Source organism: Archocentrus centrarchus, chromosome 18, assembly GCF_007364275.1.
Source record: "Archocentrus centrarchus isolate MPI-CPG fArcCen1 chromosome 18, fArcCen1, whole genome shotgun sequence".
Lineage (NCBI taxonomy): Eukaryota > Metazoa > Chordata > Actinopteri > Cichliformes > Cichlidae > Archocentrus > Archocentrus centrarchus.
Window position 1 is genome coordinate 14161964 of NC_044363.1, and position 24559 is coordinate 14186522.

The 24559-nt window shown below is 41.3% G+C and overlaps 2 protein-coding genes across 3 annotated transcripts in view; one reads left to right on the plus strand and one right to left on the minus strand.

Moving 5' to 3' along the window:
* LOC115797550 (tryptase-like) overlaps nucleotides 1-18558 on the minus strand; it is a 37531-nt gene extending 18973 nt beyond the window's left edge. Inside the window, exons 1-6 of one of the 2 annotated variants that reach the window (XM_030754142.1) lie at nucleotides 18484-18538; nucleotides 17079-17099; nucleotides 16258-16396; nucleotides 15477-15703; nucleotides 15289-15404; nucleotides 11985-13221 (exon numbers count right to left, since the gene is read on the minus strand). In XM_030754142.1, the coding sequence (XP_030610002.1) occupies nucleotides 12856-13221; nucleotides 15289-15404; nucleotides 15477-15703; nucleotides 16258-16396; nucleotides 17079-17099; nucleotides 18484-18505 (891 nt within the window). In that variant the 5' untranslated portion in view covers nucleotides 18506-18538 and the 3' untranslated portion in view covers nucleotides 11985-12855. Of the gene's footprint in view, nucleotides 1-11984; nucleotides 13222-15288; nucleotides 15405-15476; nucleotides 15704-16257; nucleotides 16397-17078; nucleotides 17100-18483 lie in introns of those variants that run through there. The other variant, XM_030754141.1, reaches the window with a different exon arrangement.
* A 1103-nt stretch (nucleotides 18559-19661) lies between these two features.
* Nucleotides 19662-24343, plus strand: LOC115797551 (tryptase-like). Its single transcript, XM_030754145.1, has 6 exons — nucleotides 19662-19762; nucleotides 21136-21156; nucleotides 21839-21977; nucleotides 22533-22759; nucleotides 22832-22947; nucleotides 23420-24343. Exons 1-6 carry the CDS (start codon nucleotides 19705-19707, stop codon nucleotides 23783-23785), a joined length of 927 nt encoding a protein of 308 aa, XP_030610005.1. The 5' UTR covers nucleotides 19662-19704; the 3' UTR covers nucleotides 23786-24343.
* The last annotated feature ends 216 nt before the right edge of the window (nucleotides 24344-24559 follow it).

The following is a 24559-nucleotide window of genomic DNA, read 5'->3' on the forward strand; positions in this document are numbered from 1 at the left end:
TAACTTCCGTACTGCAGTTTTTCGCCTGTGAACAAACAGCGGTGAATGGAGCAGCTACAAAGTTCTCTTTTCTTCACCTTAACACTTGCTGATCAGGTGCTTGATGAAGGACCTCCAGCTGTTTCACAGATTTAATGGTGGTTACTAAAAGAAAAAGCTGCTGTTTTGGACGCTGGAAAAACGTTTCCTTTTTCACTACTTGAGCTCACCGTCAAAGCTTCGCCTCTTTGCGCTTGCGCAGTTAAAACCGCTGCCTGCTATGAGTGTTTTGAAAAACTAGTGGCGGCGGGAGCCATGGCGCATGTGTGAGTAATGGTGTAATGCTTTGTATTCACAAGCATTCTCGAAAATACGTTTCTACTGCAGGTCTATATTTAGTCACTAACAGGGTTATTATAGTTAACGAAAACGAACGAAATAACGAAAACTGAAATTGAAAAAGCATTGTCGTTAACTGAAATAAATAAAAACTAAAATTAAAAGGAAGAAACGACAACTAACTAAAACTGAATTGTGAGTTTACAAAACTAACTAAAACTAACTGAAATTATAGATATTGTTATTTTTTCAAAAGTCTTGTGGATTGATATGAAATCATTTTTTTCCTCTCTCTGAGTTTAAGCTCGGAACGCCGTCGGGCAAATGGGTGCGCATGTGCGTGCGTGCGCACACCGCGCTGCTCCTCAGAGAGTCCCATGTGGTGTTTTTTTTTTTTTTTTTTTACTATGATAGCACAGATAGCAGCGAGTGTCTTGTTGTGGATGATGTTGTGGATGATGTACGGAACACTTCTTAGTCAGGAAAAAAAACACCAACATCAAAGTAGACCTGAGAAGCGCACACAAGGCAGCTACGGAAACCGCTCTCATCCTACAAGGCAACCCGGCCTGCACCTCCAGAGAAACGTGACTACTCGTCGGGTCAACGCAGCCCACAACGTTGTGTTTAGTCCTTGTGCGTTTCTGGCTACTTTATCAGTCAGATAATAACAATCAGGACTAATAATCAAAGCATCAATATAAGGACTCACAAATGTCAGCAAATTCCTGGAGGGAGCTGCTGAAACTATGGGAATGGACGTGAAGGAATGAAGAAAGTGAAAAAACAGGGACAAATATGTTTGCACCCTAAAAACTGAGCACAAAGAGCGAGGACCAAAAAACCCCCAGCACACAACCACAAGGTAATTAACACACGCAATCCAGCTATACATGCATAAAAGCGGACATGAGGTCGGACACTTCCGTAGGCTACATAGGCCGCAAAGACCCTGCAAGTCTAATCAGCGAGTATCTAACCAAGCTAGCTCCAAAACAGAAGCAGCATCAGGTGGAGAGAACATCAGGATGCAGCTGGATTTGAGCTTTGACTCCTTCAAGGAGTTTGTTTTTGTCAAACACCACATGTAGCTGTTGTTAATCTGCTGCACTGAGGCTGAACTTTATTGGGAGTTTATTGTAGAATTTATCGAGTTTTGGAGTTCATATTGTTATCAGTGTCTCCCTGTTGATGTTCATGTGTGTCCTTAATATTACACACATTTAGCATGTAGTTCTGCTGTCTGTGAACAGTTGGTTGCTGAATTTATTTCTTTAAAGGGTATCTTTAAAGCGTACCTGATTAAGTATGAAAATACTAAAACTAATACTGAAACTAACTAAAACTAAGCATAAAACCAAAAATAAAAACTAATAAAAACGAGCAAAACCACTCTGAAAACTAATTAAAACTAACTGAATTAGAGAAAAAAAAGTAAAAACTAACTAAAACTAAACTATAATGTAAAATCCAAAACTATTATAACCCTGGTCACTAATAAGGAATTAAAGTATAAAAAATATTTTGAAGGAGCCCCTCGGTCCTGGGGGGCGGGCCTTCCGGTACCGAACCATCGCTAGTGCTAATGGCCCGCGCTCGCTAGCAAACCAGTTCTGGTAGCTACAGCTGAAGTAAAGACAAAAATAGCAGCTGAAATTCTCAGCGAGCACAACACACACAGACACACAGAGAGCAGTGGAGGCGTGGAAATGCATGTCAGCGACAGTTGCCACCCGTCCCGTAAAGTACGGAACACGGCATATTACGGAGCCGTATTCCACGGAGTCCCGTAACATACGGGGTTCTGTATTTTACGAGACAGGTGGCAACTCTAGTGATGATCCACTCTGTGTTAAATGAAATCCATCGCAGCAACGGAAAGCTTTTTAGAATGTGTGCTTGTGTATACGTGAATGATTCACACTCCAGTCCAGTAGGTGGCGGTAATGCAGTTCTATGTTGGTTTGCCAGCCCCCAATAAACCCACAAAAAGACGACGGAGCACTAATGCTGCTAATGCTAGTGAGGAGCGCCGCTTACACTGAGACAGCTGAGCGCTGCAGAGTTTAAACGAAGCATCGACACAGTAAATTTGTGTCGATAAATTTTTAGAATCGATTTAATCGAGTTAATCGATGAATCGTTGCAGCCCTAATATTTAGTTTACTTACTGGAGCTCATTCTTATGCTGCCTCCTCACCCTGGGCTGTTATCAGGTCCGTTCTAGCCCACTGTAGTTGGGTGGGCAGACTGAAAATGTAGGTGGGCAAGTATAAACATAGACACAAAATATTAGGCTATATTTGTTTTTTGGGGGTTGAATACAGCCCTAGTAGACACAAAGATATACATATACCCTTTCCATTTATCTGGGCTTGGGACATCACAGAAAGTACACAGATTTGTGACCTTCTGTGGCTGGAATATACACATATTTAAAAAAATTTTTTTTTGTTTCCTTTTTTTTTATTATTATACAACAGTAAGAGAACAGCAACTGCAAAAAATGCAAAATGTGAAAAAACTACAGAATCAGTCTTCTGTTTTTTTGGGCAAACTTTGTGACAAATTCATTTGGGAAGCAGAAACATGGATCCCGAGCCAGAGTATTCCAGCCAAGGTCTAGTGTGGTACCACGCCGGGTTGAATGAGCGGAACGTATTGGTGAAGGCACGTTTGTGGATAGTTAGCTAGCACTGGCTGTGTGGGCACAGTGCTATTCAGGTCCGCAATGGTAGGACCTGGCGCTGAAACGGCCAGAGAAAAGACCTGCTTTGGGTCTGGGGATGTGGCTAGAGTGGGACTAGCATCAGGGGTGCTTGTGCTATTACATGCAGAGAAACTAGTCAGCAGATTGTCTGCTGATCGGACAGAGGAGGAGACGGAGCAGGTAACCCGTTCAGGGGGAGATATTTCAGCACAGGTAGCAGCGGGAGCTGTTGGGGATACCCCAGTGCTAGACTTACTGATAGACGCATACATGCTCATGGTAAAAAGAAGTAAAAATATTAACATGGAAACTAGAGTGTGACCCAGATTAAGGAAAAGCATGAAACGAGAGGGTGCAGCCCTGGATCAGTGTGAGAAAGTCAAAGTGTGGAAAATAAAAACTACTGTAGGCGTAGCTTGATGGGAGGACCTCTCGCTGCATGCAGGCGGTATGGGAGGTTTTGATTGGGTGGGCAAGAATCAGATTTGGGTGGTGTCATATACAGCTATTGTTATTAAAGAGACGACGTGGACTATAGTGGTGCAGCTTGTCGAACTCCTCTTTATTCTTTTAGTGCCACCTGTGGATGTACAGCGCATTCTCACCAACAACTCCCGCACTACGGAAGCCTGTTGTGACATCTCACTACATCTCCCCCTTCCAGCAATAAGACACACATGCTTAACATTACATGGATGCTGTACACACATACTAACCAGTTAGAAAATAACATTTCTGAACACTAGGACATCGGGGTAGACTGCCCTCAGTCCGCAGTAACGTAGGGATTATTCTGCCCTCAATAGTTACTGTTCCTACCACTAGTATAAATCAATTTAAAGTCTTTTGTCCTTTTAGAGAACAGCTCACAGCTCCAACATCTATAATAAGTGAAACTTTATAGTGTACCAGTACAACTTCACTTTAACCCTTGTTTTTATTTTTCCCCTTTTTGTTTTTCTTTTTTTGTTTTTTTTTTTTTAAACAAATCAGTCTTCTATAGAAATAATAATAATAGAACTGTATGGCATGCAACAGGATTTGCCTTGTTAACCCCTGAATTTAGCAGAACAGTAAATTTAACAAATGTCTGAACTCAAGGTCTCACCTCTAAATAAGTCAGTGAACCGGAACACATGAAATACAGGACCTTGAGTAACTAAGTGTCTCTGTACCTGAGAGGAATTCTCACTACTCTACCCCGGGATGTAACTTGTGAACCCTTACATGGAGTGGAACCCTCCACCACGGGGCTCGACTGTCTCTGAGCAGGGCTTCTGGTTGGTTCCACTGGGGAACTGGGTGACTGCAGCTGATCCGATTGATCAGTGGACTGTGGGACGGCTTGCAGGTGTCTCCGATTCCGTCGCAGCACCGCTCCATTCTCTGTCTCCACCAAATAGGATCGTGGCTCGTGGCATTTGGTGATGACTCTAGCTGGGGTTTTCCAACCTTTTTCCCCGTCCAGTTTTATTCTGACATCCTGTCCAGGTTGTAGTGTGGGAAGGGGTTGTGCAGAGTGACGGCGGTCATGAAAAAAACGATAAGCTGTCTTTGTCTGGTCGTCCTTCTGCTGAACCTGTTGCCTGTCCACCAGAGTAACTTGCAATTTGTCCTCCAGCATTGGAAGTGTAGTTCTAATCTCTCTTCCAGTCATAAGCAACGCAGGGCTCACACCTGTGGCAGCACTCGGGGTTGCTCTATAGCACATCAGGGCGAGATGTGGGTCAGGCTGCTTCAGGATGTTTTTAGCAGTCTGAACTGCTCGTTCGGCAGCCCCGTTCGCCTGGGGATAATAGGGGCTAGAGGTTGTGTGCACAAATCCATACTCACGACAGAAGGCCTGGAACTCAGCAGATGAAAACTGAGTTGCATTGTCACTGACCAGTTCCAGTGGTATTCCCCACCTCACAAATATGCCCTTAAGTCGACAGATGACATCACGGCTGGATATAGAAGGCAGGCGAGCTATTTCAATGTCTCTGGAGTAATAGTCTGTCACGATGAGATAATTCTGTCCCTCAAACTCACACAGATCTGTAGCTATGCGCTGCCAGGGGCCCTCGGGCAGGGGCGTGGTCAGGAGAGGTTCACGCCTCTGGGTAGGTTTGTTTTCAATACAGAATTTGCACGATGACACTGTCTGTTTAATTTCAGCACTGATGCTCGGCCACCACACTGCCATCCTGGCACGTGCCCGGCACCGTGTTAGTCCCTGGTGTCCTTTATGCAAATCTGCCAACACTTCAGCTCTCTGTGCAGCAGGAATGACCAGCCGATCCTGATATAACACCAGTCCATCAGTTTCTGAGAGATGTGCTCTTGCAGAATAATAACGGTGCAGATGTGGGGACAGCCTTGTTTTGGGCGGCCATCCATTTCTGATGAAACCTGTAATCTGTTGCAGTTCATCATCAAGCTGAGTAGCCACACGGATCTTGCTGAGTCTTTCGGATGAGACAGGTGCATTCGCTACTATTGACTCTACATGTGCTTGTACTACATGATCTGTAGTCTCATCACTCACGTGTTTCTGCGGTCTCCTGGATAGAGTGTCGGCCACCACCAGCTGTTTCCCTGGAACATGTTCAGCTTCCACATTGAACCTTAAAAGGCGCATCAGGAGTCTCTGGCACCTTGGAGGGGCTTTGTCAAGGTCATATGTATTTATGAGCGGCACCAGGGGTTTGTGGTCTGTTTGCAGGCGGAAACTGTCCATTCCCTGAACGTAGCGTGCAAATCGTTCACACGCCCACACGCCCGCCAAACACTCCTTCTCGATTTGAGAGTATCTCCTCTCGGCATCCGAAAGCGTGCGTGAGCAGAAGGCCACCGGCTTTAAGCCGTCTTCGTGTTGTTGTAGTAGCGCTGCTCCTAAGCCGTAGCTGCTTGCATCAGCGCTGATGACAGTTTTCCGATTTGCATCATAATATGCAAGTGCTGGGGCTGACACTAGCATGGCTTTGACAGCAGTGAACGCCTGTTCTTGCGGTTCGTCCCATACCCACTTGTTCTCTTTCCTCAACAGGCTGGTGATTGGGTGTAGTTTGGTGGAGAGGCCTGGTAGGAATCCCCCTACATAATTAATCAAGCCCAGAACTTGACGAAGCTCCTCCACATTTGTAGGACTCTGCATCCGCGTGATGGCTTCCACCTTAGTTGGGTCTGGTTTTATGCCCTCGGCACTGATGATGTGCCCAAAGTATCGAGTCTCTGATTTGCTGAAATGGCACTTTGCTTTGTTCAGCTTCAAGCCACTGTCCTTGACGGTCTTCAGGACTGCGTTCAAGCAGTTGTTGTGGTCCTCTTTGGTTGCTCCATAAACGAGTATGTCATCCATCACTACGACAACGCCTTTGTGATCGTTCAGCAAAGTGGATAGCTGTCTTTGAAAGATTTCTGGAGCTGACGTGATTCCAAATGGCAGCCGTCTGAAGCAGAATCTGCCGATGGGGGTTATGAATGTTGTCAGTCTCCTGCTGCCTGCATCCAGAGGGATCTGCCAAAATCCACAAGAAGCATCCAAGGTGGAAAACACTTTGGCCCCAGCCAGCTTTGGGGCAATGTCTTCCAAAGTTGGCAAGATGTAACGCTCTCGTTTTACTGCTTTATTTAAGCGTTTAAGATCCACGCACACTCTTACTTGATCTCTGTTTTTCTTTTCAACAGGAACCATCGGGGCGCACCAATCAGTGGGCTCAGTGACCTCTTCTATTATGCCCAAAGCTAGCATGCGCTTCAGTTCTGTTTCAACCTTAGCAAGAAGGGGAAATGGGACACGACGTGGCGTTGTCAGGCTGTAGGGCTCTGCATTTGCTTTTAGTTCGATTTTAACAGGGTCGCATTTAAGCAGGCCAATTTCTCCAAAAACGTCCTCTAGGAGGTCTGTGTCTATGTTGTCAATCCTCTTTACCAAACCCATCCTCCTAGCAACACTCCCTCCCAGCAGGTTATGTGCATAAGGTCCCTTTATGACAGTGACCCAGAACCGGTATTTCTGTCCTTTAAACTGAGTCGTGGCCAGAAACTCGCCCACACATTGGACTTCACCCCCTGGGCTGATGACAAGTGGCATTTTACCTGCAGTGACCATTCTTGGGCTGCTTGGCAGTCTGTTGAATGCAGCCTGTGACATTACTGTAATGTCAGCACCTGTGTCAATTTTAAATTTGACAATACAGCCATTTATGGGTAACTCCACATGCCACTCATTTTCTGAATCTGGCTGCTCGATTATAGCTGGCTTAGTATCGATTACTGCTCCAAGAAAAAACATGTCGTCCCTGTCGGCTAGGTTATCTGAAGCCACTGTCACCTCTTTCAGCATTTTTGTTTTGCACACTGCTTCAAAGTGTCCCGTTTTATTGCATTTTCGGCACCTTTTGTTCTTGGCTGGGCAGGCCTGCGTTTTCCCATGTTGTCTGTTACAGCGAGAGCATGGAACTGGATTTTTGGACTCACCGAAATCCTGCTTTCTCCGCCAGTGACCATCGTTTTTGCCCTTGTTTGTATGAAAATGCCGTCTCCCTTGACTCATGCCGTCCACAGCATGTTCTGCACACAGACTCGCGCTCTGCTGCTTGATTTGTTCGCTCTGGCGCGCTATTTGAATAGCTCGTTCAAGTGTGAGGTCTGCCTCGAGCTGCAGCTTTTGGGAAACATCACGGTCCAATATGCCGATCACGATCCTGTCTCGGATTTGTTCATCTTTGGTCCCTCCGAACTCACAATACTGTGCTAGCTCGTATAAACTTCTAACGAACGCTTCGACTGGCTCTCCGGCTTTCTGCACTCTCCTATGGAAGCACGCTCTGTCGTGAATAACATTCCGTTTTGGCACAAAATGGTCGCTAAATTTTGCCATTACCGTCATGTAGTCCAGCTCGGGATGAGTTTCTGCGGGTTCCTCATCTGAAACGTCTTGGTTCGTCTCCTCCTCGTACACGAACGAGTCGTAAATAGCCTCCGCCTCTCTTCCCATAGCGTAGAGAAGCGTGTTAACCTGTACTTCCCCGCTCTCTCTGTCCAGCTTTGATGCCACTCTGAAACGGTCGAAGCGACGGCGCCACATCGGCCATTCCGCCGGGCGGGAAAAGTCAAAGGGTTCTGGCGGTCCGAACTTTGCCATATCTCACTCCGTAGGCGTCCTGTCGGCCACTTCTGACACCATGTCATATACAGCTATTGTTATTAAAGAGACGACGTGGACTATAGTGGTGCAGCTTGTCGAACTCCTCTTTATTCTTTTAGTGCCACCTGTGGATGTACAGCGCATTCTCACCAACAACTCCCGCACTACGGAAGCCTGTTGTGACATCTCACTACAGGTGGGCTGAGCCCACCCTTGTTCTATGCTACCGCCGGCCCCGGCTGTTATGTGTGTTTGTTTGGGTGTGTGCCCGGTCAACTTGGGCGGGAGTGACAGGAAACTGGGGCTTGGAAGGGACAAACTACCTACCACTCGTCCTTTGCTTTATTATAGGGCGCCGAGAGATAATCAAGGAGTTTCGCTCGGAAAGAAAGTCAAGCCCAAATAAGCAACTTCACGTTCATAAACAAGCCCAACAAACCGCAACCCGCGACTCACGAGATTTGCAAGCGACTTTAGAAAAAGAAAAAAAAAAAAAACAAGCCCAAATTCGCTTATAATAAGCGGACTTAGCAACACTGGCGCTCAACACTGAAACTACTAGCAGGGGCATGGGGCCCACTTTCATCCTATATCCTGATTGGTTCAGTCCACTGTCTATATTGAAGATGGGCCAATGGGACGCCCGTGCTAAATTGTGGGCTGGTCTCTTAAGGAAGAAAAATAAATAAATAAAAAATCCAACACCATTGGCCCCTGAGGACTGCTGGCCCACCGGGCAAATGCCTGGTACGCCTGATTACCATTCCAGCCCTGATTACAGAAAGTATCATACATGACTGCGCACATTTTCTTGAAGTGTGTATTTGTTCAGAGGAGCTCCACAGAAAAAGACAGACCAGGGGCCTATTCCAGGAAGCAGGTTAAACAAACTGAGTTTAAAAACAGACTGAGTTTCCCGTTCCAGAAACAGCTGGTCAGAGTTGGTTCAATCAACTGAGTATGTTCTCCCTGAGTTAGTGCATGCGTGAGTAAAAAAAGAAAGCCATCATCAATGCAGTGCCAACACCTGGTGTCACCATGGCAATGGGTTAAAGAGCAGAGCCTCCATTTTATTCTGATGGACAGAGGATCGCACACATCAGTGTGGAGCATGACAGTCACTTTAATCCACCTGACCCACTCTGTCATCATCATAGACAAAAATAAAAGTTTGTTATAAAATATTTAATTTCTTTTCTAATGTCTATCATCATTTACACAACTTGAATCTCCATCAAATGAAGCTGAATCCTAGATTTACATTTGATTTATAAAAATCTAATTGTAGCTGCCCCTGGGGTCAATGAATGGAGAGTCTGGACAGGTGCTTAATTCTTTATTTCTGTTCCAACAACTTGTTGTGCACTGTGAAAACTTTAGATTAAATACAAGGGAAAGAAGGGGATCAATCACATAAACTCAAAACAATTACAAAAATTTTAATTCACAAAACACATTACAAGAAAACAGAAAAAAGCTACTCAAACAAAACTCTTAATTCCAACAAAGCAACATATTACAAAACACACATCATCAATAACATAGCTGAAACAGCTGCTGGGGATGCAAAAATGCAGAAGATTGACAGCGAGGTAGGGTGTAGATGATACCACTCGAGTTTGTGAAGATCTGACTTTTGCCCGTTGCCTTGTTGGGGACTTTTTTTTTTTTATCACTTTTATATTTATAGTTACTGTCACTATTTCTAGATCATGTATTAAAATATATTAGTCACACACACAATGAATTAATGACACAATAAGCCAAGGTTACTGGGGTAAAGGTAAGGCCTGTTATATCTATTACTCATATATACTTGAGGCTTTAGTGGGATGCAGGAACATCTCTGGTTCACATGACTTTTGTAACATCATGTTGTATTTTAGGAAGTCTTATGACAGGTGGGCTCCAAAAATGGAGTTCTGCAGACCTGATGGTGTTTTTGTAACATAAATAAGGAGAGTTTTTAATAGAAGGAAGATCCTTCATTATGACAGCTGCCAGAGCTGTTGTGAATCATTGAGATACCCTGGTGACATTTGTTTTTTTTAGTCCAGGACCAGAGTTGGCAGAGCCTCTACAGGTGATTGGTTGGGGTTCAAGTTTGAGGGGTTGAGACTTTATGTAAACCAGGAGGGGTCAAAGGCAAGTGGGCAGTTACCATCTTTAAGATATAAATGTTGCCTGCTCTTTGTCTCACATGCTTACTTTTTGTTCTTCCATTTCTTGTCCTCTTTTTTTCCTCTTACTGTTTTCTGCATCCTTCTGTCTCTGTGTTTCTCTCTTCTTCTTCTCTCTCTCTCTCTCTGTGTAATTGAGTCTTAACTATGTTATTGTCTGTGTCTTGGTCTTTGTGTTTTGTGTAACTAAGATGTCTAATAAACAGCCTGCAAACTGCTCATCCCAATGATTTTTTTTTTTTTTTTTTGGAAACTTTGGATATAATTGGGTTTGAATTTCCAGCCAAAAGCAACACGGGATCCTCCCCCCCCCCCCCCCCCCCAAAAAAAAAAAAAAATTAACAACAGCCTTCTTAGAGTTTTGAAACCTAAAAGATGACATCATATTGTATTCAACACAATGTGAATTTATTTATTTAGTTTATGATATAAAACTCAGGAAAACACGTTATTGTCATGGTTGTGGGCCGGTGAACCAGGGCTTTGGGTTCCTTTTTTTGTAGTTTTGTTTTGTTATCTGGATGTGTTTCTTATAATTTTGTTTTCTCAGTTTGTTGTTTGGGTGTTCTGTGTTTAGTTTCCCTTCCTGTTGTTTCTTTGAGTAATATTTGATTTCCTTTGTCAAGTTTTCTGTTAGCAGGGGGGCCTATCCCAGCTATCATAGGGTGACAGGCAGGGTACACCCTGTAAACGTCGCCAGCCTGTAACAGAGCTAACACAGAGAGACAGACAACCACTCACATTCACACCTATGGGCATTTTAGAGTGGCCAATTAACCTAACCCCAGTAAGTTCATGTCTTTGGACTGTGGGAGGAAACTCACGCAGACACGGGGAGAACATGCAAAATCCACAGAGAGAGAGAGAGAGAGGAGCCTGGTCCAAGGTGGAATCAAACCCAGACCTTCTAGATGTTATTCTAGAAGGTCTGTGAGGCAGCAGTGCTAACTACCACGCCAGATACCTACTTACTGCTGCAGATATCAACCAACCAACCAACAATCAATCAATCAATCAATCAATCAATCAATCAATCAATCAATCAATCAATCAATCAATCAATCAATCAATCAATCAATCAATCAATCAATCACAGGCACTCCTGATCTGAACTTATCTGTATAAAGCAGAATCAATTTCTTCCATTCCAACCTCTCAACCACCATGGATAAGACGAAAGAGCTGTCAAAGGATATAAAGGACAAGACTGTAGATGTGCATAAGCCTGGAATTTGCTAAAAGACCATCAGCAAGAAGCTTGGTGAGGTGACAACTGTTGGTGTGATTATTTGGAAATGGAAGAAAAATAAAATGTTCATCAGTTTCCTGCGGTCTGAAACTCCATGCAAGATTGTGCCTGATGAGGTGAAGATGGTCATGAGAAAGGTCCAAAGTATTGCCATGTTTTGCTTGGGGATCAAATACTTATTTCACTGAATGACATGCAAATCAATTTATGACTTTTATGTAATTTCTTTCCTGGATTTTTGGTTGATATCATGTCTTTATTCATTAAAATGAAACTACCATAAAAATTAGGAACTTCATTTCCTTGTAAGTGAGCAAACTTACAAATTCATTAGTGGATCAAATAATTATTTACCCCACTGTATTAACAGAGCTTCAAATCATATTAAGTGATACTACATGCAGTTTATTGAATGAACTTCAAATCAATGAAAAAAATCATCTATAGGGTCGTTTTCCTATCATCTTCTATACAATTCAACTCATTGCAATCAGAGGAATCGCCTCCTGCTGGCCATTAGAAAAAACACAATTGTCCTAACTTCAGGATCTGTGAGTGTTTCCAGCTTGTTCTACTGGTTCCAAGTGGGGGAAAAAAATTACATATGAAAATAAATGTTTAAAAAAATAAACGTCTTAACCAATAAACAACTGATATCCCAAAATTCCATTGCGAAACATGATTTGAAAAGATTTCAAAACATTCACTCCAGATTTTGACTTAATAACATTTCAGTCTACAGAATGATTTAAAATGATTTCATTTGATGATATTCAAAGCCTTTATGATTTCTATCATAGTGCCCAAGGTAACCACAAGTAAATAAAAGGTTAAAAATGAATTTGATCATTAAAAGAAAGACTGGTAAATCCCTGTATTTGAGAAGCTGGAGTGACCAGTTCCATTCTTAATTATTTTGTGTGAAAATGTCTGATGTGATTATTGTTTCTTTTAGTTTTGAATGGAGCTTCAGCAATCGATTTCACAGTAACTGGCAGCAACCTCCATCAATCAATCACTAACCAGTCATGAGGGCAATAACACATTTTGCCCTCATGACCGGTGGCTGCCAGCTGGTCACCAATGGGTCTCTAGACCTGTGTTGTTGGGGCCTAAGGTAACTGGAAACTCGAGCTTTTTGATGAATCTATTAAAGAAAAAAAGTATAACTTTCACCTCTGAGTTGTAAAGTGCTATAAAGGTAAAGTACTGAAGTAAAGTAATTCAATCTTGTACTTAATTACAAGACTTGGGAAATTGTGTTGTGTCAGATTCCACCACTTCCAACAAGAACATGGAGAGACACAACAAGAACACACAGCGAGGTGAAGTGAGTGAAATGCATCAGGCTTTCACCACCACAAAACACGCTGTCACATGGAGGAGTAGGAGTTGGATGTTCTGGGTCAGTGGAACAAGTGAAGAATAAGTCGATGTCAATGTCTGGGGAGGTGAAGGTAACGAAGACTGGGGGTGTATCGGCGACAGTATCACTGATCCATTTCTGGTACCGGGACACACGAACATAGACTCCAGCTTTTGAAGTTTCGTTGCAGCCTTCATAGGAACTCAGAACTCCACTCTGGACCCAAACTGAATTCTGTTTGTTCATGAGTGGTCCCCCCCAGTTTCCCTGTGAAAAGAAATTAATAAAATGTCTTTGAGACTTGGACCTGAGTTGGTAATATCCAGAGGTGGGAAGTAACGAAGTACAAATACTTCGTTACTGTACTTAAGTAGATTTTTCAGGTATCTGTACTTTACTTAAGTATTTATTTTTCTGACTACTTTTTACCTTTACTCCCTACATTTTTACACAAGTATCGGTACTTTCTACTTCTTACATTTTCAAACAGACTCGTTACTTTTTAACACGTCAGAAGAAGTTTGCATTTCCGGTCAGTGCGCCGTCAAACATCAAACGATCTGAGCCTAAACGGAGGAATAATAACACACAAGAGACAATCGTACTGCGTATCCTCCATCACCGGGGCTTATCTCGTACAAAGGGATTAAATACGCAAACCCATATAATTAATGTCTCATTTATAGCGCTATAATCAGGGGTTACAGCGGGCCGGACCGAGTCCGTAAGTTGCGCTGCGGCACATAAACAGCTTAGCTAGCGCTACTGAAGAGGAGCGAGCATGAAGGGAGTAACGTGTGGCAGGTAAATGCAACGTTTCTAAATGCTCAACAAATATCAGCAAACACACAAAGTGTGTGCAGTTTGTTACACAGCTAGCTAAAAGAAGAGCTGCTGCATTTCAGGGACAGCAAAGAGAGAGAAGTTCACTCAGAGATGGAGAAAGAGGACAGGAGAGGAAGAAGAGGTTAGAATTAAAGGTAAGGACTGGAAAATAAACTGAAGTATGCTGACTTTGTGTAATTCAAAGATTCTATGAAAATACTGCAGTTTAGTGTGTAATAAATAGGTTAGCTTGTTGTACTGTATTTACAGTAAAGCTCTGTGTTGGACTGGAGCACAGTGTTTGTGTTCATGGTCAGAGTTACAGGTTACATCAGTGCAGCAGAGATGAGTCTGAATCAAAGCTGCTGATGCTGAGATTCATTCACTGAATCCAACATTTCTACAGCCTGTATGCTGTCAGTGTAGGGGATGGAGATCAGCTCAGATAGCTGTGAAATACTGGCTTACATTTTTGTGAATTCAGTTCATCCACACAGAGCAGTAAACCTCAGAGCAGCAGCAGCAGGTCAGCTGATCACAGTCTGCACACCAACATCATTTACTGCAGCTACAATAGAAAGTTGTGATTCTTCTCCCCATGCAGAGCCACTACAGCTGATCTTAGGGTTCCTCCACCTTCTGAATCCCACTGTAACCCCTGAGTATCCTCATGTTGGTGTTTAGGTGGAGGCACAGTCACCCTCTACTATGGAGGACACAGAGACTAGAGCTGTGTTTAAATTCCCTTTAACAGTTTGTGTCCTACATAACAGATTCAAGCTGAGTGCATTCATTAGGATTAAAATTTAGATTGGAATAATGTTTGCATTCTCATGTAATTTTATTTTATATTATTACAATAATATATAACGAGGTTCGGTTAGTTTTACACAAAAATAGCAGGTAGAAACGTCCTCCAAAGAACTACTTTTACTTTCTTACTTTGAGTACATTTCAGAGCCTGTACTTTTTTACTTTTACTTAAGTAGAGAAGTTGAACCAGTACTTCGACTTTTACTAAAGTATTTTTTAACATAAGTACTTGTACTTCTACTTAAGTACAGAATGTCAGTACTTTTGCCACCTCTGGTAATATCCATCCTGCTAAAAAATTACTCTTGTTGGGTGGTTCTTGTTATGATGCATCCAAACATCTGCCAGCCCCATCTTTTCTGGTTTTGGACACTTTCATTCATTGTATTGTAGGTTGTAATCTCACATATTATAATTAAGTGTAGTTTTTTAAAAACATAAAATAACTATGTAAGACTTTACAGTTTTAGTTTGAATTGCAAAACTTTTTCTAGAACAAAGTCTTTTTCAGGGCAAAGGTCAGATGTCATTTGTCTCAAAGAACTCAAGAAACATTTTTAAAAGGAATTACATTAAAGGAATAAATGTGTCAGTAACAACAGGGCCTTCCATAGCACCCCCCCCCCCCCCCCCCCATCCCAACTTCACCCACAGTCCACAAGCATTACATTACAAATAAACAGAAGTGATATTTACCAGGCATGTACTCTCTCTTTCTTTATGCCCAGCGCAGATCGTGTCTTCAGATAAGGGTCCATAGTAGCATTGGCACTCATTGTTTCCTACGATTTCTAGATTGTTCTCCTCGGTACCTAATTGGAAGGATTTTAAAGAGTTTTTCAAGGAATCCAACATCATTGCTGCAAAAATGTTGTGTGACTTACCAGCAACACTAAAACTAGTGATCCAACTTTCAGTGCCAGAATAGAAAGTGCTTTGCTCTGAGGCTAAGCAGATTGGCCGTACGTTGTCTGTAAGAGTTACAGGGGATGCCAGCTTCAGAAGGCAAAGTTCGTTTCCAGGATCACAGAGGAACGTTTCCAGTGCCATATCTTGACTTGAAAGTTGCTCAATGGAGTCCAGATGAACCAATATGTCACTTGGGTGATAACTTGACAAAAATGAACACAAAAATAAACAAAACAAAAGAAAAAAATGAGCATCTAATGTTGATCATACTCAAAAACCAAACCAGGTGCTACTGACTTCAATTGTCTCGCTATTGTATGACATGTACTCACATTCATTTAAGCAGGTATGCTTACATACTTATTATTTGGCAGAGCCAACCATGCCAGTCAGATTAGTATCAATTATGTTAAGCTAAGCTACTCTGTTGCTGATTTCAGCTTCACATTAGTGAATACCATGAGCGCTATTAAATTTGTCATCTAGGGATTTCCTCCAGAAAGCTAATGATCCTAAAATGCCAAACTGCTTATCAATATATTTGACTATGGTCCTGCAGTCTGCACGGTAGCTATACCTGGCTAAGAGTCAATCTCAATCTCACCCAACACCCCAGCAATGTTCAAATGACAGTCTAATAATAATGATTATGAGTCTAAAATTACCATTACAAGAATGAGATTGAGCAGCACTTAAATTTTTTCTTTTTGGACCACAAAAATTAAAATTTGACAATGTATATGTGTAGCGACTCACTTTTGGACATTACGAGCAAGCGTCAGCACCCACTGGTTGCTGATTAGAGACCCTTCAGTGGGATAATTGTCCTTTACATATATGAAGACCCGCCATGGCCAACTTCTTGGGTTTCCAGCTTGATTTATTCTGCCACATTCTGACAAAAAAAACAAGACAACAGATCACCAACAACATTAAAACCTGTTGTAGGTGAAGTGAAGTATAAGTAGCGACCTCTCCCAGCAGGTCAGTGCAGGTTATCGTGCTTCAAAAGCTGCTCTGGAAAGCTCCCCACTTCCTCCCAAAATCCTGAACTAGTCAGACATCAGCAGGATGCCAAGGTAAGCCAGCTCCACAGAGGTCCCATCCCACATAAGGACCCAAAGTATCTACTAGTAACGCCAAAACAAGTCACAGATTTGCTAATGTTGGGGTTAAAGCATGACTTAAACATACAGTGGAACTCATTTAATCTGACTCACTTTAACTAAATGTATTGAACTATTTTTTTTTGCATATTTGTTGCATGTACATGCTTCAGATCACCAAAAAATATTAATTTTAGACAAAGATGACTGAGTAATTACAAAATGCAGTTTGACAAATGCCTTGTCGTAGGCAACACAAAGCACTCCCAGTGGTGTACTTAAAGGAAAAAAAGACGGGATATAGAGCAGAAATGTTTTTAATTCCTGAAACAAATGATGTGCTGATAATCATCTGTACTTACTGTAAAACTAACAGGAACAAAACGAGCAAAACAAACAAAACAAACAAAAAAAACTGAAGCCAAACTTGAAACCTGACAAACTTGTGAAGCTATGGTTACAGTGACTTACCAAGAGACTGTGAATGACAACCTGAAGATTGGAAGACAAAGACAAGTATGTTAAACAGATTAGTGCAGATGTTTATGTTGGCGTCTGTCAACAGTTTGAAAACATCATCCTAACTTGAAACCTTTAGGTTCTAGTGCCAGAAAAATCAAAGCATTAGATAAAAGCTACACTTTTGCAAAGACACACCTAGATTCAAATTCATCTCAGCTGTTGATGTTGCTTTAAAAACTTAATTCCACAAAAGCTGGCATGCTGTGTAAAGTGTCAATAAAAACAGAATGCAATGATTTGGAAATCACATAGAAACCATATTTTATTCAGAATGCACCATAGAAAACACATCAAATGTTTAAGCTGAGGTGTTTTTACTATTGCATGAAAAATAGCTCATTTTGAATTTGATGATCGTAACACGTCTCAAAAATGTTAGGGCATTTTAACACTGCAGCATCCGCTCTTCTTGTAACATCAGCCTGTAAACATCTGCAAACTGAGGAGAGCAGGTGCTGGACTTTTGAGAGAGGAATGTTGTTCCATTCTTATCTGATAGAGAAGTGATTCCCAAAGTCAAGTGTCCTGTGACCCACTTAAAAACCAGAAAATCTGGATTTTGCTTAATAACATTTGTCAGTAAGTGACCTACATATATGGCACAAACTTCAATAGAAGAGCAGTAAATTTAGGTCAGAGTAATGAGTATTATCACAAACTAACCACATCTTTTACCAGGTCTAATTCACTTTTTACTGAAATAAATACATTTATATAACTGTAACTATGCATACTTGTGAGTAATTTCAGACTGAATTTCTGTTATTACTCTGCCCCCACCTACAGTAGAGTACAGTGCCTTTTCTCAAAGGCCTTATGTATGCAGTGAAATATGTGAGGCCTTTCCTATAAAGACATCAATGTCAGCCCTTCCCCCACCTGATGAACTTTATGCTATTAAAAACAAGTAAAGCTGCTGGCCTTTTAGGGATACCAACTCAACACACATGGACATTTGACCAGGACTCCTTAGAGTTACATTTTGCTGCATCCCCAGCTGGATTGTGATGTAGCAGCACCCACATTTACCACATCAATTTGCCATTTATTGACACTGTTTATTTTCATGTTTTAATGAATTGCTTTGATTCAGGTATTGTTCAGGTATCGATCAAATTAAACATGGAACTTTCTGCTCTTTTGACCCAGTCAAGTAGATTTTGCAGTTTGAGTTTTTCCCCAAGATGCCAACTGGGCCCCTTCATTACCATGAAGATGAAACATTGTATTTAACAGTCTACTTTTTTTTTTTTTTTACTTCTAATTAATCCTGTATTTATTATCTCCCTGATTTTAGGAAGTAAGAAACATGTTTGAAGAAAATCAGTTGACGGTATGAAGAAATCTTTCTTACCTCTGTAAAAGAGAATGATCATCACAGTGAAAAAGCACACAAACTGCTGGAGCGCCATTGTTAACCAGACCTCTTTCCTTTCTCAATATGCGTACTTGTGTGTACTTGTGTACCTGTGGAAAGTCATCAGCCCGCATCAAGTCAAATACACTCAAAATGACCTGACGTCTTCTTGCTCCGCCCCTTCTATCGAGGGTGTAACGGATGGTGACTTGTAGTGATGGGCAAACGAAGCATTTGTGAAGCACTGAAGCTGCTGAATCTCTGACAGTCTCTCGCCCGTCCTTTCAACGTGCTGAAGACGCTAGCATAGATAAACGCCCCCCCCCCCCCCCCCCCCCCCCCCCCATGTCCTTTGCGGGCCTAATAAATAAAAAGTTGAAAAAAAAATAATAATGGACTTCAACAAAAACCTTTAAGTGTTGCTCTTCCCACACAATCACCCCAATGCATGCAATGTTTCGCCAGCACGCTCTCCTTAACGCACACGCACATTAATCCAACTTTATTTGACATCTACCGTTGGCGCTCATTGTGGAGTCTGTGCGTGTGTATGCGTAATTAAAAGTCTTGCACTTATCCAGGAGAGGACGCTGTAATTGAAGCTTCAAGTAATAAACCCACTTGCGAAGCAGTTGGCTCAACCGGTTCAGTGCTTCACAAATGCTTCGTTTGCCCATCACTACAAGTCACCATCCGTTACACCCTCGATAGAAGGGGCGGAGCAAGAAGACAATGAATAGAAAACCTTGAAGTCAAAGCTGATATTTTGACTGGAGTCATACAATGAAATTATCTGTCACGGTCTGAAAGTGTTTGTTTTGCTACAACTGCTACAAATTCACAAATGAATACTGAATTGGTTCTCCAGGTCTATCATCATGAGCTGTTATCACTTTGATGCAGTTGGTGACAATCTGCCAGACAAATGATGCAAGAAATCACAGCGTAAGGGAAACCGCGCGCACTAGCAAAAAACACTCAGAAAGGGAACAATTACAAGTGCTCGTGTTTGTCTAATAAGCTTCAAACAAACACAAAATGCTTCGTTTGCCCATCACTACAAGTCACCATCCGTTACACCCTTGATAGAAGGGGCGGAGCAAGAAGACGTCAGGTCATTTTGAGTGTATTTGACTTGATGCGGGCTGATGACTTTCCACAGGTACACAAGTACACACAAGTACGCATATTGAGAAAAGGAAAGAGGTCTGGTTAACAATGGCTCTCCAGCAGTTTGTGTGCTTTTTCACTGTGATGATCATTCTCTTTTACAGAGGTAAGAAAGATTTCTTCATACCGTCAACTGATTTTCTTCAAACATGTTTCTTACTTCCTAAAATCAGGGAGATAATAAATACAGGATTAATTAGAAGTAAAAAAAAAAAAAAAAGTAGACTGTTAAATACAATGTTTCATCTTCATGGTAATGAAGGGGCCCAGTTGGCATCTTGGGGAAAAACTCAAACTGCAAAATCTACTTGACAGGGTCAAAAGAGCAGAAAGTTCCATGTTTAATTTGATCGATACCTGAATCAAAGCAATTCATTAAATCATGAAAATAAACAGTGTCAATAAATGGCAAATTGATGTGGTAAATGTGGGTGCTGCTACATCACAATCCAGCTGGGGATGCAGCAAAATGTAACTCTAAGGAGTCCTGGTCAAATGTCCATGTGTGTTGAGTTGGTATCCCTAAAAGGCCAGCAGCTTTACTTGTTTTTAATAGCATAAAGTTCATCAGGTGGGGAAGGGCTGACATTGATGTCTTTTATAGGAAAGGCCTCACATATTTCACTGCATACATAAGGCCTTTGAGAAAAGGCACTGTACTCTACTGCAGGTGGGGGCAGAGTAATAACAGAAATTCAGTCTGAAATTACTCACAAGTATGCATAGTTACAGTTATATAAATGTATTTATTTCAGTAAAAAGTGAATTAGACCTGGTAAAAGATGTGGTTAGTTTGTGATAATACTCATTACTCTGACCTAAATTTACTGCTCTTCTATTGAAGTTTGTGCCATATATGTAGGTCACTTACTGACAAATGTTAATAAGCAAAATCCAGATTTTCTGGTTTTTAAGTGGGTCACAGGACACTTGACTTTGGGAATCACTTCTCTATCAGATAAGAATGGAACAACATTCCTCTCTCAAAAGTCCAGCACCTGCTCTCCTCAGTTCCCAGATGTTTACAGGCTGATGTTACAAGAAGAGCGGATGCTGCAGTGTTAAAATGCCCTAACATTTTTGAGACGTGTTACGATCATCAAATTCAAAATGAGCTATTTTTCATGCAATAGTAAAAACACCTCAGCTTAAACATTTGATGTGTTTTCTATGGTGCATTCTGAATAAAATATGGTTTCTATGTGATTTCCAAATCATTGCATTCTGTTTTTATTGACACTTTACACAGCATGCCAGCTTTTGTGGAATTAAGTTTTTAAAGCAACATCAACAGCTGAGATGAATTTGAATCTAGGTGTGTCTTTGCAAAAGTGTAGCTTTTATCTCATGCTTTGATTTTTCTGGCACTAGAACCTAAAGGTTTCAAGTTAGGATGATGTTTCAAACTGTTGACAGACGCCAACATAAACATCTGCACTAATCTGTTTAACATACTTGTCTTTGTCTTCCAATCTTCAGGTTGTCATTCACAGTCTCTTGGTAAGTCACTGTAACCATAGCTTCACAAGTTTGTCAGGTTTCAAGTTTGGCTTCAGTTTTTTTTGTTTGTTTTGTTTGTTTTGCTCGTTTTGTTCCTGTTAGTTTTACAGTAAGTACAGATGATTATCAGCACATCATTTGTTTCAGGAATTAAAAACATTTCTGCTCTATATCCCGTCTTTTTTTCCTTTAAGTACACCACTGGGAGTGCTTTGTGTTGCCTACGACAAGGCATTTGTCAAACTGCATTTTGTAATTACTCAGTCATCTTTGTCTAAAATTAATATTTTTTGGTGATCTGAAGCATGTACATGCAACAAATATGCAAAAAAAAATAGTTCAATACATTTAGTTAAAGTGAGTCAGATTAAATGAGTTCCACTGTATGTTTAAGTCATGCTTTAACCCCAACATTAGCAAATCTGTGACTTGTTTTGGTGTTACTAGTAGATACTTTGGGTCCTTATGTGGGATGGGACCTCTGTGGAGCCGGCTTACCTTGGCATCCTGCTGATGTCTGACTAGTTCAGGATTTTGGGAGGAAGTGGGGAGCTTTCCAGAGCAGCTTTTGAAGCACGATAACCTGCACTGACCTGCTGGGAGAGGTCGCTACTTATACTTCACTTCACCTACAACAGGTTTTAATGTTGTTGGTGATCTGTTGTCTTGTTTTTTTTGTCAGAATGTGGCAGAATAAATCAAGCTGGAAACCCAAGAAGTTGGCCATGGCGGGTCTTCATATATGTAAAGGACAATTATCCCACTGAAGGGTCTCTAATCAGCAACCAGTGGGTGCTGACGCTTGCTCGTAATGTCCAAAAGTGAGTCGCTACACATATACATTGTCAAATTTTAATTTTTGTGGTCCAAAAAGAAAAAATTTAAGTGCTGCTCAATCTCATTCTTGTAATGGTAATTTTAGACTCATAATCATTATTATTAGACTGTCATTTGAACATTGCTGGGGTGTTGGGTGAGATTGAGATTGACTCTTAGCCAGGTATAGCTACCGTGCAGACTGCAGGACCATAGTCAAATATATTGATAAGCAGTTTGGCATTTTAGGATCATTAGCTTTCTGGAGGAAATCCCTAGATGACAAATTTAATAGCGCTCATGGTATTCACTAATGTGAAGCTGAAATCAGCAACAGAGTAGCTTAGCTTAACATAATTGATACTAATCTGACTGGCATGGTTGGCTCTGCCAAAATAATAAGTATGTAAGCATACCTGCTTAAATGAATGTGAGTACATGTCATACAATAGCGAGACAATTGAAGTCAGTAGCACCTGGTTTGGTTTTTGAGTATGATCAACATTAGATGCTCATTTTTTTCTTTTGTTTTGTTTATTTTTGTGTTCATTTTTGTCAAGTTATCACCCAAGTGACATATTGGTTCATCTGGACTCCATTGAGCAACTTTCAAGTCAAGATATGGCACTGGAAACGTTCCTCTGTGATCCTGGAAACGAACTTTGCCTTCTGAAGCTGGCATCCCCTGTAACTCTTACAGACAACGTACGGCCAATCTGCTTAGCCTCAGAGCAAAGCACTTTCTATTCTGGCACTGAAAGTTGGATCACTAGTTTTAGTGTTGCTGGTAAGTCACACAACATTTTTGCAGCAATGATGTTGGATTCCTTGAAAAACTCTTTAAAATCCTTCCAATTAGGTACCGAGGAGAACAATCTAGAAATCGTAGGAAACAATGAGTGCCAATGCTACTATGGACCCTTATCTGAAGACACGATCTGCGCTGGGCATAAAGAAAGAGAGAGTACATGCCTGGTAAATATCACTTCTGTTTATTTGTAATGTAATGCTTGTGGACTGTGGGTGAAGTTGGGATGGGGGGGGGGGGGGGGGGGGGGGTGCTATGGAAGGCCCTGTTGTTACTGACACATTTATTCCTTTAATGTAATTCCTTTTAAAAATGTTTCTTGAGTTCTTTGAGACAAATGACATCTGACCTTTGCCCTGAAAAAGACTTTGTTCTAGAAAAAGTTTTGCAATTCAAACTAAAACTGTAAAGTCTTACATAGTTATTTTATGTTTTTAAAAAACTACACTTAATTATAATATGTGAGATTACAACCTACAATACAATGAATGAAAGTGTCCAAAACCAGAAAAGATGGGGCTGGCAGATGTTTGGATGCATCATAACAAGAACCACCCAACAAGAGTAATTTTTTAGCAGGATGGATATTACCAACTCAGGTCCAAGTTTCAAAGACATTTTATTAATTTCTTTTCACAGGGAAACTGGGGGGGACCACTCATGAACAAACAGAATTCAGTTTGGGTCCAGAGTGGAGTTCTGAGTTCCTATGAAGGCTGCAACGAAACTTCAAAAGCTGGAGTCTATGTTCGTGTGTCCCGGTACCAGAAATGGATCAGTGATACTGTCGCCGATACACCCCCAGTCTTCGTTACCTTCACCTCCCCAGACATTGACATCGACTTATTCTTCACTTGTTCCACTGACCCAGAACATCCAACTCCTACTCCTCCATGTGACAGCGTGTTTTGTGGTGGTGAAAGCCTGATGCATTTCACTCACTTCACCTCACTGTGTGTTCTTGTTGTGTCTCTCCATGTTCTTGTTGGAAGTGGTGGAATCTGACACAACACAATTTCCCAAGTCTTGTAATTAAGTACAAGATTGAATTACTTTACTTCAGTACTTTACCTTTATAGCACTTTACAACTCAGAGGTGAAAGTTATACTTTTTTTCTTTAATAGATTCATCAAAAAGCTCGAGTTTCCAGTTACCTTAGGCCCCAACAACACAGGTCTAGAGACCCATTGGTGACCAGCTGGCAGCCACCGGTCATGAGGGCAAAATGTGTTATTGCCCTCATGACTGGTTAGTGATTGATTGATGGAGGTTGCTGCCAGTTACTGTGAAATCAATTGCTGAAGCTCCATTCAAAACTAAAAGAAACAATAATCACATCAGACATTTTCACACAAAATAATTAAGAGTGGAACTGGTCACTCCAGCTTCTCAAATACAGGGATTTACCAGTCTTTCTTTTAATGATCAAATTCATTTTTAACCTTTTATTTACTTGTGGTTACCTTGGGCACTATGATAGAAATCATAAAGGCTTTGAATATCATCAAATGAAATCATTTTAAATCATTCTGTAGACTGAAATGTTATTAAGTCAAAATCTGGAGTGAATGTGTTGAAATCTTTTTGACTCATGTTTTGCGATCGAATTTTTGGGGTATCAGTTGTTTATTGGTTAAGGCATGTCTATTTTTAAAGCACTTATTTTCATATGTAATTTTTTTTCCCCACTTGGAAACAGCAGAACAAGCTGGAAACACTCACAGATCCTGAAGTTAGGACAATTGTGTTTTTTCTAATGGCCAGCAGGAGGCGATTCC

Excerpts from the sequence above, each read along its gene's own strand:
- LOC115797551 (XM_030754145.1), top strand. The coding sequence starts at position 19,705 with ATGGCTCTCCAGCAGTTTGTGTGCTTTTTCACTGTGATGATCATTCTC. Across the intron at positions 21,157-21,838 it reads TTGTCATTCACAGTCTCTTG|AATGTGGCAGAATAAATCAA; the intron begins GTAAGTCACTGT and ends TTTTTTTGTCAG. Across the intron at positions 22,760-22,831 it reads CACTAGTTTTAGTGTTGCTG|GTACCGAGGAGAACAATCTA; the intron begins GTAAGTCACACA and ends CCTTCCAATTAG.